General features: G+C 37.9%; 1 protein-coding gene across 4 annotated transcripts in view; it reads left to right on the forward strand.

The window, feature by feature from the left end:
- The first annotated feature begins 5,638 nt into the window (after positions 1-5,638).
- LOC126248351 (zinc finger Ran-binding domain-containing protein 2) overlaps positions 5,639-16,917 on the forward strand; it is a 72,992-nt gene continuing 61,713 nt past the window's right edge. For 3 of the 4 annotated variants that reach the window (XM_049949264.1, XM_049949263.1, XM_049949265.1), the window contains exons 1-2: positions 5,639-5,864; positions 11,267-11,319. In XM_049949264.1, the coding sequence (XP_049805221.1) occupies positions 5,797-5,864; positions 11,267-11,319 (121 nt within the window). In that variant the 5' untranslated portion in view covers positions 5,639-5,796. The remainder of the gene's footprint in view (positions 5,865-11,266; positions 11,320-16,917) is intronic. The other variant, XM_049949262.1, reaches the window with a different exon arrangement.

Consider the following 16,917-nt stretch of genomic DNA (forward strand, 5'->3'; position numbering starts at 1 on the left):
GCTGGTGAGGAGTTAAGTGGCCGCATCAAAAACCGAATTGCTTGTTAGGAATGACAACCCCCCCCCCCTCCCGGGTGATGTGTTCAATCAGCCTCTTCATGTACAGCCACTCGAAAACTTTCGAGAGAGAGACAGGAGTAGACCGATGGGTCGGTAGTTGGTTATCTGGTTTGGATCTTTGCTGGTCTTCAGTATGGCCACAGCTCCAGTGTGTTTCCATGCTGAAGGGTAGCCGCCTGAGCAGAGTATCTAGTTGAAGACGTCGGCTGAGTGCCGATGGGCTCCCAGCGGAAGGTTATCAGCAGGTGGTTGTTGCCTCCATCGCTGCCTCCTGCTTTCCTGGGGCTCAGCGAGCGAAGTTCCTCTGTGAACGGTTCGATAACATCATCTTCATTTCTGTTCACTAGGAAGATCTGTAGTTGCTCATTAACTCGATGGATATAGCCCTCGTCCAAGACGTTGGTCACCAGTGTGAAGTTAGCAACACTCGAATAAACAAATTCTTAAAAATTTCTCTGTTGATTTGCAAATGATAATCGAAATGGCAAGTACTTTTACCACCATAAAAACAGTTTTGGGTTCTAGTACGGTTCCTAGGTTCAATGAACAACACCAAGAACGATGATTAGTCGGCCACCTCTACCAGTAGGTACTTTTAAACCACCGTTTCCTTTGCAGACATGTCATATATACGGTACTTCTATGTTTTTGTGATACCCAAGTTTCTTCTAAATATCCTACAGACCTATTATCCTCAGCTCACAGTAAGTGCATTGTGTGCAAAAACTTCGCTCTTGCTGTTGCAATGTCTCTGCATTCCATACAGAATGGAAATCTCTTAGCCACTATAATTTATTTTACCACATAGATCACCCTATATTTTTCTAAGTGTCAGATACTCTTCTCTGATGTAGTAACCAAGTACAGATCTACACTCGAGCTCACTGTTAAAATTGTCAAATGCTATAGATTTCCAATCTCATTTTTATCCCTTTCTTGGAGATTGAAGTATATGTTCACATCTGTAGACCCCACCGATATTAGTGCTCTGGTAATATGATCTATATTCAGCTCCAAAGTACCACAAATCTTAGCTATCACTTTACGAATTTGTGTCAAATTTATATTCACACTTGGTTCTTCACCATTGGCCAGGTCAGTGAAAAACTTTAACACATTCGATATGACAATTTCAGTTTGTTTTCGAATGTCTTGTCGTCCTTTGCGCACGCCTACCAGTGTAGTGCTACACAAAGGCGCTTGCACACAAGTCAATGCACCTTTTCACAGAAGATTGAAACCACACATAAACATGTGACATTGTGCAGGAACATTGAACATTTAGCTGTTACTAACATACTTCACTGCTACAATGTATACATGGTAACAGAGCTGTCGAGTGGATGAATCACAGTGCTTTGCACCTAGAGTTTGCATGTAGTGGGTGTTACTTCGAGTCATCTATTTTCTTAATGGCCGCTCTAGACAGAAATTCAACATGACGTCAGTTTGCTTAGCTCATTACCAAATGGTGAAAGTTAGGTTATGAGATACCATCCACGATGCAAAAAGTCAGAGTATAATATCAGGATTAAGAAACCAGCAATGATAAAGTTAAATAATGGCCAAAACAAAATTCATAATTAATATGCTTGATTAATTTTGTATGGTAAATTACTAAGAAGTGAAACAACATTTCAAAATTTCGGCATTTATTTGCTACAGAAAATTTATACATACAAACTTATGAAACCATATTATAAGGGAATATATGGTAACTATTTGCCTTATCTCTTATGTTCCTTTTTCCTACATAGCAAATAATGTCATGAACAACTGTATTTTTTCCTTCAATTGAACCGACTTTCTCACTTAATAGAAGGTTATTTAATAAAAATTGCTTCATAAGTTAATGTTCTTATTGATACACAGTGTAGGAATCAGATCTTTTCAGTTATTGTAAAACTAAAGTCGATTTTCGCTTTCAGATACCTGGCCTGTTTTATAGACGAACAATCAATGGAAAAAGTATCCAATCGTCATGGAACACATCAATTTGTCACAAAAACAAAGCAGTATAAGAAAATAAATTCTAAGTAAATGCAAAAGCACGAAATCTACATTAGTGACTGCTGTGAAAATAGGTTAACTTCTGACAGTAGCAGACGATGACACAGTTCCCCCCACCTTCAACCCAATCTCAACATCAAAACTTTCTTCCCAAGAAACTTTGACTGTACTGTCCCAATCTGATCTGTGCTGTCCTGTGCCACTAACAGTTTGTGTGAATGCCACCATTTGAAATGCACTGTGTAATGTTTTGACATGATGTTCCATTCTGTTCCATTGGGTGTGAATTGGCTTTAAGCTGTTATATTTTTCAAGATGTCAGAGACAAAGTAATTTGCTTACACATTCCGCTAATGATGCCCAGAATGTTTGACTATATTGTGGAATCTGTAGATTGATTAATAAACAAATAACCCAGGGAACACATTGATCTATGCTGACCGTTTACATGAGTGGTGAGTGATTATATGAAACAATAACAACCCGCCCCAGTTTTGCATGGGCAGCACTAAGGACGATTGTTCTGGCATAACATTAATTTTGTTTACAGGCCACTGTGTACAGTTATGATCAAAATTCAGAGAACAGCATTAGGTAACTGAATGTCATCATTTTTTATATATTCAATGATTTAAGCAGTACATACCAGCAAAGTTATCACGAGGCACAAATGTTATCTGTTCCTGCCCTCTTGAAAGGATATATGCTAGAATTGACGTGAAATCATTAGGGGACTCTCGAAACACCTAAGCTGATCACATGGGAATCTGAATCTCTGTTCATCTGCGTATGATTCAAGTACGTTAACTATAGTACCACAGCATTCAGCACCTGCTGTTGTAGGCGCTTCCTAGAGAGATAATATTATAAACTTCACCATGGTTGGACTACATATCAAGGCATCATTGTATCCATGAAACTTTATATTTTGTCACTGCATTTGTTATGTGTGTGTGTTGAAAGTGGAATTCCCTATGGTATCACAGCAATAATGGCACTAATAATATGAGTCTTTGCTACTTTAGTCTACATTTGTGCATAATCTAAACTGAGTAGTAAACAACTGTGATCATAACAATAGAAAACTTTTATCAATATGCACAAGGTTCCTTTTATATGCTACCCGTTCTCACATTTCCCTTCACACCACTTCAACATTAACTCTATACCACCAAATCTGTTCTTATCAGCATAATATTTGATACACCCTCAACCACACAGATGACTGAAAGCAGTTCTGCCATTCATCACCAGGTGGCAATGGCGACGTTTTCACAATGGTAGGTGACTAATTCATCATAGTTCAGTCAATTTCTATGAATTATTTGAAATGTGTACACACAAATCTTCATTGAGATTCCGTCTATCTATTAGTAAAACTGTTTCAAAATCCCACAGTAGTTCCTGAGATTAGCCTGAACATACAGACAGAAACCAAAGAGGGGGACTTTGGTCGTATAGGTAGGAGATTTATTACTTTTCCCCCAAAAACCACTGTTTTAATGAAGCTACATCTAGCTTTACAAAGAACTGTAGTTACTTCGTTATTTTTACGCTAAATATAAGATTAGGCACAAAATACCAGTCAATAACGTTTGGTACAATTTTGTTTGTTAGCAAAAGTTTTGATTGCCTCATTATGATACATCCATTATGATACATAATTTTTGCCTGGTTAATTTATGAGTGAATTTCAGTTACGCAGAACAACAACACAAGTAGACCCAATATGGGAGTGTATGGTACACCAGCAGCTTCTAAACAAAGACAGAAATTAATGAAACTACTGATGACAACTCTCTGATTCCTGCTGTTTGAATATAAATTATATCAGTTAATAACTGTTCTGTCAGTAACATGGAGTTTAAATTTTTCCAAAATAATGTTATGATTCGCTCTATGAGTTGTCTTCATGCAGATAATAAGATGTCTTAGTTCATAGGAGTTTGTCTTTTGACAGCAACCAGTAGACCCCCAATTCTTTAAAGAATAGAACTCACCTGTATAAAACAGCTTCAAGTGTCTGATTACTTTACAAATGATTTAATGTGTTAAATACTTGATGTTAAGTGTGTAAATGAGAAAAAGGTTACAAAAGGTTTGAAATTATACACACAGTACTCTTGTTATAAAACACTGGATGAATATAGGTTAGGTAAATTGCGCTCCATTTTAAGCAAAAGCAAGTTTTTCACGCATATTAGTGATTAAAAAATGGCTCTGAGCACTATGGGACTTAACATCTGTGGTCATCAGTCCCCTAGAACTTAGAACTACTTAAACCTAACTAACCTAAAGCATCACACACATCCATGCCCGAGGCAGGATTCGAACCTGCGACCGTAGCAGTCGCGCGGTTCCGAACTGAGCGCCTAGAACCGCGAGACCACCTCGGCCGACATCAGTGATTATGATGTCATATATTCTGAACTATGTGTCGTACAGTGATATAATTTGGCAGGTACATTGAGTAATATACGTAGTCTGTCTGCAAAATGTGTGACAAATAGCCTCTGTAAAGTAATTTATTAAAACGTCATGCCTGATGTTAAAGTTTTACTGTGGGCCATTTTAAGCAGAACCTAGTTTTTCACACACCTAAATGTCGGTGATGTCATATCTCTTAAACTATGTGGCACACAATGATTTGATTTTGCAGGTACATTCGCTAAGTGCTATCATTCTCAAACACTAGATGAATAAAGTCCAGGTATTTGCATGCCATCAGCTATGCTGCCTGAAGACAAATATAGTTTTTAACTGCAATACTTGCTTCGTGTTAAACTTTTAATATTATAGCTCTTAGTGAGTAGACAGCGACGGCATTTTAAATTTTTGAATTCCGTCAATAATTACGTGAAATATTGAAAATCAAATTCTTGTTGCCTCTGGAATTCGTTAGACAGGCAATATGCAACTGGCATTTAGTTCCTGGGTAGTCACTTAGTAATATAGATCTCACTGGAGTGTTCTTATGGAATATAAATTGTGAAGTATTCAAGAACATTTGTTCATCTTCGCAGTAATAATGTTCGTCAGTTACCTTTTTCAGAACTTTAGAAGAATATTTTAACAGCAAAAGTGGTAATCAATTATTAACATCTCATTTAATATATTTATGAATGTTTGCACCGAGCTCTAATGCCGTTCGCATATTTATAACTTTAAATCTGAAAAATAACACAGCATCGGAGTTGCCCCCGATATTAGCTTTCCTTATGTTAACGAGAATTTAAACCTACCTCGTTTGGAAAAAGAGAGGTTGTCGTCACATTTACTGTGCCAAACGGGTGATATACCATTAGACGAACGCTGAGTTTTCTCTAAACTTGAAGAAAAATGAAAATGTCGTTGCATTGAAGTTGCTGATTTGATGTTGCAATAAAAAGTAAGCTTAAATTTTACTCCGTAATTCTTACATATAAAACATAAAATACATTGAGGACAATACGATTATCGGAACCAACGAACGCAAAAAACATACTATCATAAAATGGTGCTGTGACAGCAATTTCAGCTGTGGGCCAAAAAATATATCTATGAAACCAGTGTTGCCAGATTTAATCGTTGTTTCATTAATTGTGGGTGGAAGGGGCACGGAATGGAAGTTTGTGGTGATTGTTTGGGAACAGAAGAGTGGGGATTTCTTTGATATACGACTAAATTTAGCAACACAAATTAAAATCTTAAAAATTTCTATTCCGTCGTAACGATTTGAGACAAAGTATGGACACGGCATCGGGTAACAGTCGATTTAAAATGAGCGAAGGTGATTGGATATGCAGTGATCCTCAGTAAGTAAAACAAATAACACTGAGGTAATGTGTTAACTATTCCCTCTGCCTTTTGTCATCGTTAATATTCATGGTTCATTTGTTGGTATTTCAAACTATTTACCGCCATCGCTTTACAAGCAGAACTTTCGTCATTTAATTTTGACGCGGGTAAAACATGCCTCCCCCCCCCCCCCCCCCCCCCGTCTATCCAGTGTATTCTATAGTGATTGTTTACCCCGGCACCGATCAGTGCCTGGATTAAATTCCAAATTGCAGCGCAGCATAAACTAATCTAGGAAATACCCGATAATCGTAATTTGGTGTTGCATTGCGTGACATTCGAAGAGAAATCGTAAAGATCTGTTCATTCATCCGTGAAAGACACACCAATGGACAGTAGTTTCCGCCTATTAGTGTTTCCCCTATACAGATCCATTCACAACTCGAGGGTCTGAGATTTAGCCTAATGTTCTTTCTTTGAAATGTGTGTGAACTTACTGTTTGCAGTACTGTACTTTATCATGGATCTTCAATGAGAATACCCATACTGAAATTTAAGTTTCATCACATATGAATATTTGTGAGCGTACAAACGTTAAAATCGTATTAAATACGTATTTCCAGTGGTACTCAAACCTCTACAACGTCTACTCTGTTGTGAGCCGGAAACCGGTAGGCCCTATTGTGTAGATTCATTAGTTAATTTAAATTCCGATTTTACTCAAACGTTGTGTTGTGTTTTATATTTGGGTTGTTTCAGTAACTTCACTGTGCTGTAACGGTATTTTCAGATGCAAAACACTTGATCTATTTACTATATCGTCAAACGAAATGTAAGAAATGTTCTAAATACGAACATCTGTATTTTAAGATGATTAAGTCTGACTAGTTGGAATAGTATAATTCTTAAAGTATGCTATACAGAATAACACGGCTTCCTCATACACGGATCAAACTCGTCTCTTTCGTCTTTATCTTTAGAAACATATGTAACTAAAAAATTTATGCTCTACACACATTTAACTATGTATGTATGTATGTGCAAAAGTAACTGATGACCTCTGTAGTGGATAACTAACTGCATCAAACATAAATACTGGTGAACCACGGTGTTTTCCTCCTATATCTGCATTTGACAGAGTGGAGTTAGTTTATGTATCATCGTCCAGATTTAGCTTTTCTAAGTAGTCCTGAATTACCACCATTGAATACTGTGATCGTTGTTTTAAATGATATGGTTGCTTACTTCTGTCATTTTTTTCCTAACTCAGTGATCATGCATTTTCACAACTGATATTACTCTCAAAATTTTCTCTCTAATTCCCTGGAGGCGACTGTAGCAGGTTATAGAGGAAGATGATGATCTGCTTGCCCACGGAGGATCCATCCGCAGCTTGTGGTCTAGTGGCTAACATTGCTACCTCTGGATCACGGGCTCCCGAGTTCTATTCCCAGCCAAGTTAGGGATCTTCTCTGCCTGAGGACTGGGTGTTTGTGTTGTCCCCATCATTTCATCATCTTCATTTGTGGCAGTGGCTAAATGGGATTGTGTAAAACTTGGACTTTGAAAAATTGGGACGTTGTACGGGCGCTGATGACCGTGCAGTTGAGCGCCCCACAAACCGATAATTATCATGACTGAGGATCCACCTGGATAATTTTCAGAACACTTTATCCATTGCCCTGTAGAGTGTATAAGTAGTTTTCCACAAAAGTGAGGGCTATCACATACTAACTTGATTTCTTGTGACATTGATTTTTTTTTTTTTTTTTACATAAAAATTCTCATATATCCTGTTTATTTTAGTTGATATGTAACCATACTAGTGGTGCAGCACCGGATTTATTGTCATTTTTCAAAACGCACCAATTGTAGTATTAAAATCTGCATTCCAAATTAGTGCAGGCTTATTACTGACACAAAATTAGTGTTTTATGGATTCTCAATGAGATAAGAGCTTATAGTACTGTAGATGTTAACCCAGGGATATGTGCTTCTGTGTTTTAGAACATTTAGTGTCTAGGAAGAGCACGATTTAAATCTCAGTCTAAAGTGCTTGCAGATGATGTCAAGTTAGTGGTAGCAAAATGGCTGTTGCTGAATTCTTGCCTCCTAAGATGACAAGGCTCAACGGAAGCATCCAATTCCACCCATCTGCTTTGACCCATGACATAAGGGTGTTGTGTATGATGTCGTCATTGCGGAGTTTGAGTTGGTTGTGTTTGTAGATGTCATCTTGTATCTGTTGGTGATAAGTAATTGTTTTTTTGGGACTGTTTGTTGTAATGTTCTGTGTATTTATTGTGTATTGAATGTCTTTTAATTTATGTAGGGATGTTTGACTTTTGAATTTTTGAGGTGTTGTGGTTTTGGTTTTGTTTTTCGAAGTTGTAGGTGTTGGTTTTTTCATATCAATACTTGTGGTTGACCTATAAAGGTCAAGGGAAATGACTGATTCCATTTTTTGTAGTTTTATACGTAGGTACTGCTGTTCTGGTATCATCAGCAGTGTCTGATTCCAATTTCCGTAGTTTTTGCTGTAGGTATTGGTGTTTTGGTATCGTCAGCTGCGGTTGACCTATATAGGTCAAGGGAAGTGTTCGATTCCTATAGATATTGTAATTATTTTTGTGTTCGCCTTTTTGTGTGCTTTGGGATTGCGTTCTTTTTTTTTTTTTTTTTTTTTTTTTTTTTTTTTTTTTTTTTAAATATATAACTGTTATATTTAGCTTGTCCCCTCCCAAAAGAAACCCATTTCCTACATTTGTCCTGCTATTTTGATTGTATTTTAGGAGGAAGATGTTGTTGTCTTATTTATGTGTATTATTGTGTTTGTTGCCATGTGTGTGTGTAGTGACATCATAGGCGCCATATTGGGGACACTTAGAATAGCCATTTCCGCCATATTGACGACATCATGTGTCAAAGCAGACGGGTGGAATCAGACACTTCCGTAATCCCAGATGACGGACACTCCTATTAAAGGCATATATAGTATGGCGAGCATAGCATGACTCATTACACTTGCGAATAAACATAGAACACTGAAATATTTAACCTTCAAAGTGAAATGAAACAAACAGGCCTACTGAAGGAAGTAGAAGTTTTGAGAAGGAGGTGGTGGTGGTGGTGGTGGTGGTGGTGGTGGTGGTGGTGGTGGTGGTGGTGGGGGGGGGGGGAAGACAGATGGAATATTACTACAGTAAGAATGACACCATTCCAAAACAAATAGTAACCAAAAATTGACAACACTATATTCTCAACTTTCAGCAGAACCTAAAAATGCAAAAACGAAACCATTGGTATCGTAAATTTTGCTTGATATATCTAGCTGAAACTCGGCTCTTGATGGAAGGAATGCGCATACAGTTTAAAACCCGGTACTGCAAATTTCGTCTTGACCCATACAGCTCATGTGCAGCCCTTCATACCAAGAACTCTCACAGAACTCCAAAATCTGATATTGCAAATTTCCCTTGACCTCTGTGGCAGCTAACACGAAGGCCACAGTACCAAAAACCAATACATACAACTTGTCAGATCCATTATCCAAACCTTCATCTGCCCTATCCATCTAAAATGGAGTCAACAGTACAAGCAGCCAAAACTCATTTGCATAACTAATATCAAAAACATAACCTAACAAACAATGGTAAATCAATGTCGATAAACCACAGTGCAACAAAATTACCAAACTGTAACAAGAAACACACTTGGGAATCTTGCATCATCAACTATTTTGATATACGTAAAGAACTATTCATACACACCATATCTGTGCGCATTGCAACATGCAATAACCTATTCTTACATTTATCTTTACCGTCAAAAAAGGAAAACACTATTAAATTGCTGACCATAAGAAACATACAGCACTAATAATACTAAACTTGTGCATGAATCCATCTCCCACAATAGGCAAAATCAAAGTAACTCACTATCATACTGGTACAAACTTGTCCAGTGGCAGCCTCACCCATTCAGTTAATGTCAAATGACACATTAAGGTACCCAAAAACAACTTGGAAACAAAGCACAACACACACATCATTCACTATAACGTGCTATGCACTGCTCAGTAATTCATTATTTAAGTAATCATGACTGATTACTCATGCTTGCTTGTACTTTGAGGCAATGCCCAGTCTTTAATAGCATCTATGTTGGTAAGACATTGAAGACCTAATAACAATGAAATGAAAATCTTTTGAGAATGACAGTTATTTAAATAATCAGTTAAGTTGAAGATTCTATATTCTTAGTCCTAAAATGAATTGGAAAATTCTAGTGTGTTCTTAATTCAAAACAGTTTTAATTCTACCACTTTTACAATCAAAATTATTTTCACACTCTGGTGAATTGCCATATTTTGTTGTCAGTCAGTCACATGTAATATTTTTGGCTCAGAAACAAGTTAGTTTGGAAGTATGTGGTTAAATGTGTGTCTCACATAATACATTGTTCATCTGTTTAAAACTTCAAATACTTCCGTCCCTGTATATATACTCCTTTATGTAATTTTTCATGACCCCTGTAAACTTGTGACCCTGTGGTATTCACATGCCATGGTCTAATTAAAAACACTCGTTGGGTGAGATCTTCCATGCATCATTGCAGTATTGCTGCTACGACTATCAGCAGTCCATCTCATCAGTTATGGCTTTAGCAAACAGCAAGTATGTAGTCCTGGTCTTGTACACTGACATTAATGATAGTCATACAGACTGCTGGCTACTGAATGTATCAGCTACTATGCATGATTCAAACAGTAAGCTACGAGTTCATTGATGTGTTACAGCACATTGGCAACAGTGGGCAATTTGTGTAAGACATTGAGAGCTCTTATTGGAAGAAATCAGTTCCAAGGTGTGAAATTTCAACTAACAAGAAATGTCAGTCTGACTGTAAACACAAGGGAGAAAGCCAGTCTGCACTCAGATTACCTTTCTGTAATTATTATACAGAAAGGAGTAGGAAAAAAAAAAGGCACCACTGATATCGCATTACAGTTGCTATGTTGTTTAAGGCATTTGTCACATTTCCTGTCACTGGTCAAAGCTCATGACTCGTATTGAATATTTCTCTTTATCCGGCCTATGCTGTGAATGCTATTTAATGTTCTCTTGCAAGGAATGAGAAGATTCAGTTTACTGGGAGACATTGCTGAAATTGTGAAAAGTGATGTCTGGTTTTAGTTAGGGTTCATCCAAATTGATAGATGGATACATCAGTGTGGTCTGGCATTTACAAAATGTTATATGAAGCTCCCCGACTTCAGTGACCTATTACACACTTAGCTGTAATCCACCTGAAGTAGTTTGCAGCTATTTATGTTCTTTCTTTATCATTGGTACAAGCATTAGTCTTATTCTTCTGAATTTCTGTTAAGTGTGTATTATATTCTGTCTTACTTTTTCAGGTGTGGCAATATTAACTTTGCGAGGCGGGACACCTGTAATCGGTGCGATAAGGGTAAGTGTACACACAAATTCGAAAATAGTCTTCTTATGGAGAATTGGTTTTGTGGATAGAAAATCTATCTCTGCGTAAGAAACACTAAAGTAGTTCACTGTTTTACAGTGTTAAGATATTTTTTAATGTAAATTTTGTATAAGACATGTCTGAGCTTGTTGCATCAAAGTTTCGGGTCTGTTCGAGCAGCAGTGAGAATTCATCATGTGTGTGCTCATAAAAATGAGCATCCAAGCTGTACACCTGACAGCACAGAAAGTAGCAGTAGCTGAAATTGGAAATGGTCATCATATTATGCAGGAGACAGTCCCATTACACAGTGTACATCAGGCTTCTTCAGTTTCTGACAAACAATACACTATTTAAGCAGTGGCTAAAAAGCCATACACACACGGTTGGCAACAGTGAGGAAATTACTTTGAGAATTTTCCTCAAACTGCTAGTTTTCTCCCAAGTGCATAGCAGCCATTTTGTGTCGTTTCTTATGCTCATTTTTTATGACTCATATGGTTTGTGCCTTCTGCAGTGTTCTTTAGTCTTTGTTGATTTTATTTTCTTGTAAGTGTGTAAAGTTCTTCTGCGAAATCCATTTGTTTTAATGGCTTAGAAGAAATGCAATATGAGGGGTGATCAATGACATTATAGAAGAAGGTACTTTCATTACAAGGGAAAATCGTCCTAAAAAAATTAAACTTATCATACATTTAAAATATTTAATCAGACAAAATTGACAATATAGTACATTGGCAGTGTGTTAGGAAATTTTATAGCCTATTTGCCAGTCATTGGAAACTCAAATTTTATCCGTATTGTCAGATTTTTCTTTTTTTTGCTTTATCAGTATCACATTCCATTTCATGTCTAGAATAATATGATGGTCCTAGAATATAAAACACTGAACCGAATATTGTATTGAAATTCAACGGAAACATTTGAATGGCCCCACCTTATCGGTATGACATCAAATTTTGCAGACATAGTGACAAAATCTGCACCTAGTACGACAGAGTACTAAATCTCAAAGCTTTAACTCCTTGCTCTAGTCGCACATCAAAGAATGTTGTCCAACTGAATGAGAGGACGCGACCTCCTTTGACCTCAAACTCATAGCATGGGTGGCAATGACATCATTAGTGGAACCAGACACACCTAATTTTCCTCAAGCATCACATGCCAAGTCACCGTCTCCCCCTTTCAGAATGAAATATATCACCAGACTAACAGCCAGTGGCTGAAAGAGCCACAGACTGCAAGTAATAGAAAGAAATAATCATCTTCCATCCCAGAAGTCATGACAGGAAAGTGCTCACAGAAACAGAAGTCTTGCAGGGACAGGAAGGAAAAATTGAAAATGAAACTAAATTTGGCAGTACCAGCCAATCCAGCTCAATCGCCCCTGATGTTTAGCCTATGAAAACTGCAGAAGAACTGCATCCTCAGATTGTACACAAACCACTATTAACGTAACTTGTACCACCTTCCCCTTCACTGTATTCACAAAACCAAATCTGATGTACCATCAAGAGACTCTCCAGCTGGCTGAATTCTGTTAACAGATGGCTACTTACCCTGCTGTCTGTATGACAGTACATGAGAAATGGTATTCAGAAATCAAATTCCCAAGTGATGATAACTACAACATATATTGTTATATTCACACTAACAGCAAGAAGACATCTGGAGGTCCCTACATACTGATACAGTCAGACACCATCAGTGAGCAAGTGCCACTAACCTATGGATTGGAAGCTGTGGCAGTGCAAGTCCATTTGTCCGTTAAGGGGAACAGTATCTAATATCTACTTCTCCCAGATAGAAACATACCATATCACAAGCTGGCAGACCTAGTAGAACTAATGTCTCCGCCTTTCTTGCCACTGGGGGACTGAAATACCCACAATGTGTTGGCAACAAAAACCACATCCAGTAAGGGTCAGTCAACAGAGCTATTAATTTCTGAGCCAGAGTTGAGCCGCCAGAATTCACACTTCATCACACATGTTGATCGTATTCCACCATAGATATTACAATCTGTAGCCTGAACAGCTCCCCCAATCTGATGGGACATCCATTGCCACATTGACCATTTTCTTATCAGTGTGTGTCCATTAGGAAGTACCTTCCACAAGAACTTGCAGAGATATTTACATTAGTATAAAAACTTGCACAAATTCGCTTGTGCAATTTGCTTGGGCAAAAATTGATTCTGTAAAGGAAAGGATACTGCGGCATACATATTTAAGATTACAGGAAACACTTGATTAATTTATTGCCCATACAGAGCCTGCAAATTGTGAACTTTTTTTTTACATATTGCATTATCTGTTGTATCAAAATAATTCTGCTACAATATTTTATAGTGCAGTGTACCTTTAACCCTATTTTTCAAATCTATATGCACATCCCACAGCTGGCTGCTTTGGCCGAGCGATTCTAGGCACTTCAGTCGAGAATTGCACTGCTGCTATGGTCACAGGTTCGAATCCTGCCTCGGGCATGGATGTGTGTGATGTCCTTAGGTTAGTTAGGTTTAAGTAGTTCTCAGTCTAGGGGACTGATGACCTCAGATATTAAGTCCCATAGTACTTAGCCATTTACATCCCACAATATAGGAAAGCACTCAACTTTCCTGATAAAAAGTTGTTTTCTTTCACTGGTCTGCATGTATTTCTCACTTCTTGACACCACACTGCTGTTAAACACAAGATGCAAGAAACGGTTTCCATGAACCTGCTAATGGAAGTTGATGAAACTTGCAAAAGTACACTTGCTGGGGATGTTTCCACATAAAAGGACTAGTAGAAATAGCTTCTACAACTGACTTTCAGAAGTCAACTTGCTGTTGGACACACGTCTTTACCTTCCCAAACTATTGATCATCAGAATTTGACCGTGCTAATCATTTAGAAAAGCCAACTGGCAAGCTTTCACCTCGAAAGCAATATCTGAAACCAGTCAACAGAAGGAAATCGAAAGAGTGATAAAGGATGCTATTGACAAAATTATACTGTACATGCTGTGGAAACAAGAATCCTCTATTCATTGTGCCCTCCCACCACTCGAGAAACCTGTGCCCTGATGGGCAGAAAGAAATACCTGCAGCTATTGGAGAGCATTGGCAGGTGCTTTGATGACACATATGCATTCCTTCTGTGGAACATTTAATTGTGTTGAAGGTACATTGAGTAAGGGTACAATTTTTAATAAACAAGAATAATCTGGAGTGCTGGGAACACTATGTATCATCAATGAGAGCCCATTCCCTGTGCACAGAAATATACTGATTCCTCAATCATTGCAGACTGGGTATCTGCCCCAGGTGGGAATTTCAGGGGTTCAAAATTCATATTCTTGAAGGAAAAAAAAAAGTACTTGTTTCACAAATGCACTGCTGATGACCTGCTGTATTCAGTGCACATTGGTCTACTGAATATTCATATGATTTTGTAATGCATTCTTGTTGGTTTTTGAACACATTCTAAGTTGTTTTCTGAATGAATTATAAGTTGATTTTTGAATGGATACATAGTGTATGTGATGTTTCTGCCAGGGGAATAGCCGTCTCATCTACAAATAAAAAGCTTTCCTGCAGATAAAAAGGAGGTAGGGCTATACGAGCTGAGCCAAATAAACCCGAATGGGTGAATGTCAATACTGTTTGCTTATGTGGTTGACTGGGTGTGCGAAAGATCAGCATTGTTATAATTATTAACAGAATCCATAGATTCAGTCTACCAGAGTGGAAATAAATGACTAACAGGAATTACAAGTAAGAAAGATTACATAATATCTTCTTGCTGTATCCAAGAAAATGAAATTTTGCCAAATTTTTGCCAGAGCGCTGCACTATTAAAGACCAGTTGTACAGTCCTCGGCTAGCAGTTGCTTGATTCTATTGCCTGTAGTAAACCTAATAGGCATTTGATATTGGCACTTCGTGACTTATATTATGTCACGTTATTTGTGTAAACAAAGTACATAAAAATGACCATTTGTGCAATAAAAGTCTCGCTTATTTTGCTTGCTGCAATATTAGAAAAACCTATTTAATTTTATCTAGCAGAGAGTGACAAAATAGACATAATCAGATTGAGATTGTAATAATTGAATCCTTAAAGGATCTTGCTGAGGCCAGGATTTCTGTGGCAGAATAATCTATAGAATTTCCTGTGGAGATAAATGCTTGACTGTGGCTGACTTACAGGGCTACGAAAGGAGAGTGTGGCATTAATGTTCAATGCACCTTTCACATACTCTGTGTGTTCTCTGAACAGTGTAGACTTTGCTGTGATGTGAAGATATTCTGTAGTTTCCAGCCATCCGCAATCCCAGATCATCTTTCACTGAGCTGAGAAGAGAACAAGTCTTTGTAGGCGGCCAGAAGATTGCTTTATGTTTCCTTAGGATTCACCTGTTGTTTTTGTTGTTGTTGTTGTTGTTGTGGTCTTCAGTCCTGAGACTGGTTTGATGCAGCTCTCCATGCTACTCTATCCTGTGCAAGCTTCTTCATCTCCCAGTACCTACTGCAACCTACATCCTTCTGAATCTGCTTAGTGTATTCATCTCTTGGTCTCCCTCTACGATTTTTACCCTCCACGCTGCCCTCCAATGCTAAATTTGTGATCCCTTGATGCCTCAAAACATGTCTTACCAACCGATCCCTTCTTCTAGTCAAGTTGTGCCACAAACTTCTCTTCTCCCCAATCCTATTCAATACCTCCTCATTAGTTACGTGATCTACCCACCTTATCTTCAGCATTCTTCTGTAGCACCACATTTCGAAAGCTTCTATTCTCTTCTTGTCCAAACTGGTTATCGTCCATGTTTCACTTCCATACATGGCTACACTCCATACAAATACTTTCAGAAACGACTTCCTGACACTTAAATCTATACTCAATGTTAACAAATTTCTCTTCTTCAGAAACGATTTCCTTGCCATTGCCAGTCTACATTTTATATCCTCTCTACTTCGACCATCATCAGTTATTTTACTCCCTAAATAGCAAAACTCCTTTACTACTTCAAGTGTCTCATTTCCTAATCTAATCCCCTCAGCATCACCCGATTTAATTTGACTACATTCCATTATCCTCGTTTTGCTTTTGTTGATGCTCATCTTATATCCTCCTTTCAAGACACTGTCCATTCCGTTCAACTGCTCTTCCAAGTCCTTTGCTGTCTCTGACAGAATTACAATGTCATCGGTGAACCTCAAAGTTTTTACTTCTTCTCCATGAATTTTAATACCTACTTCGAATTTTTCTTTTGTTTCCTTTACTGCTTGCTCAATATACAGATTGAATAACATCGGGGAGAGGCTACAACCCTGTCTCAATCCTTTCCCAACCACTGCTTCCCTTTCATGCCCCTCGACTCTTATAACTGACATCTGGTTTCTGTACAAATTGTAAATAGCCTTTCGCTCCCTGTATTTTACCCCTGCCACCTTCAGAATTTGAAAGAGAGTATTCCAGTTAACGTTGTCAAAAGCTTTCTCTAAGTCTACAAATGCTAGAAACGTAGGTTTGCCTTTTCTTAATCCTTCTTCTAAGATAAGTCGTAAGGTTAGTACTGCCTCACGTGTTCCAACATTTC

Source organism: Schistocerca nitens, chromosome 3, assembly GCF_023898315.1.
Source record: "Schistocerca nitens isolate TAMUIC-IGC-003100 chromosome 3, iqSchNite1.1, whole genome shotgun sequence".
Classification (NCBI taxonomy): domain Eukaryota; kingdom Metazoa; phylum Arthropoda; class Insecta; order Orthoptera; family Acrididae; genus Schistocerca; species Schistocerca nitens.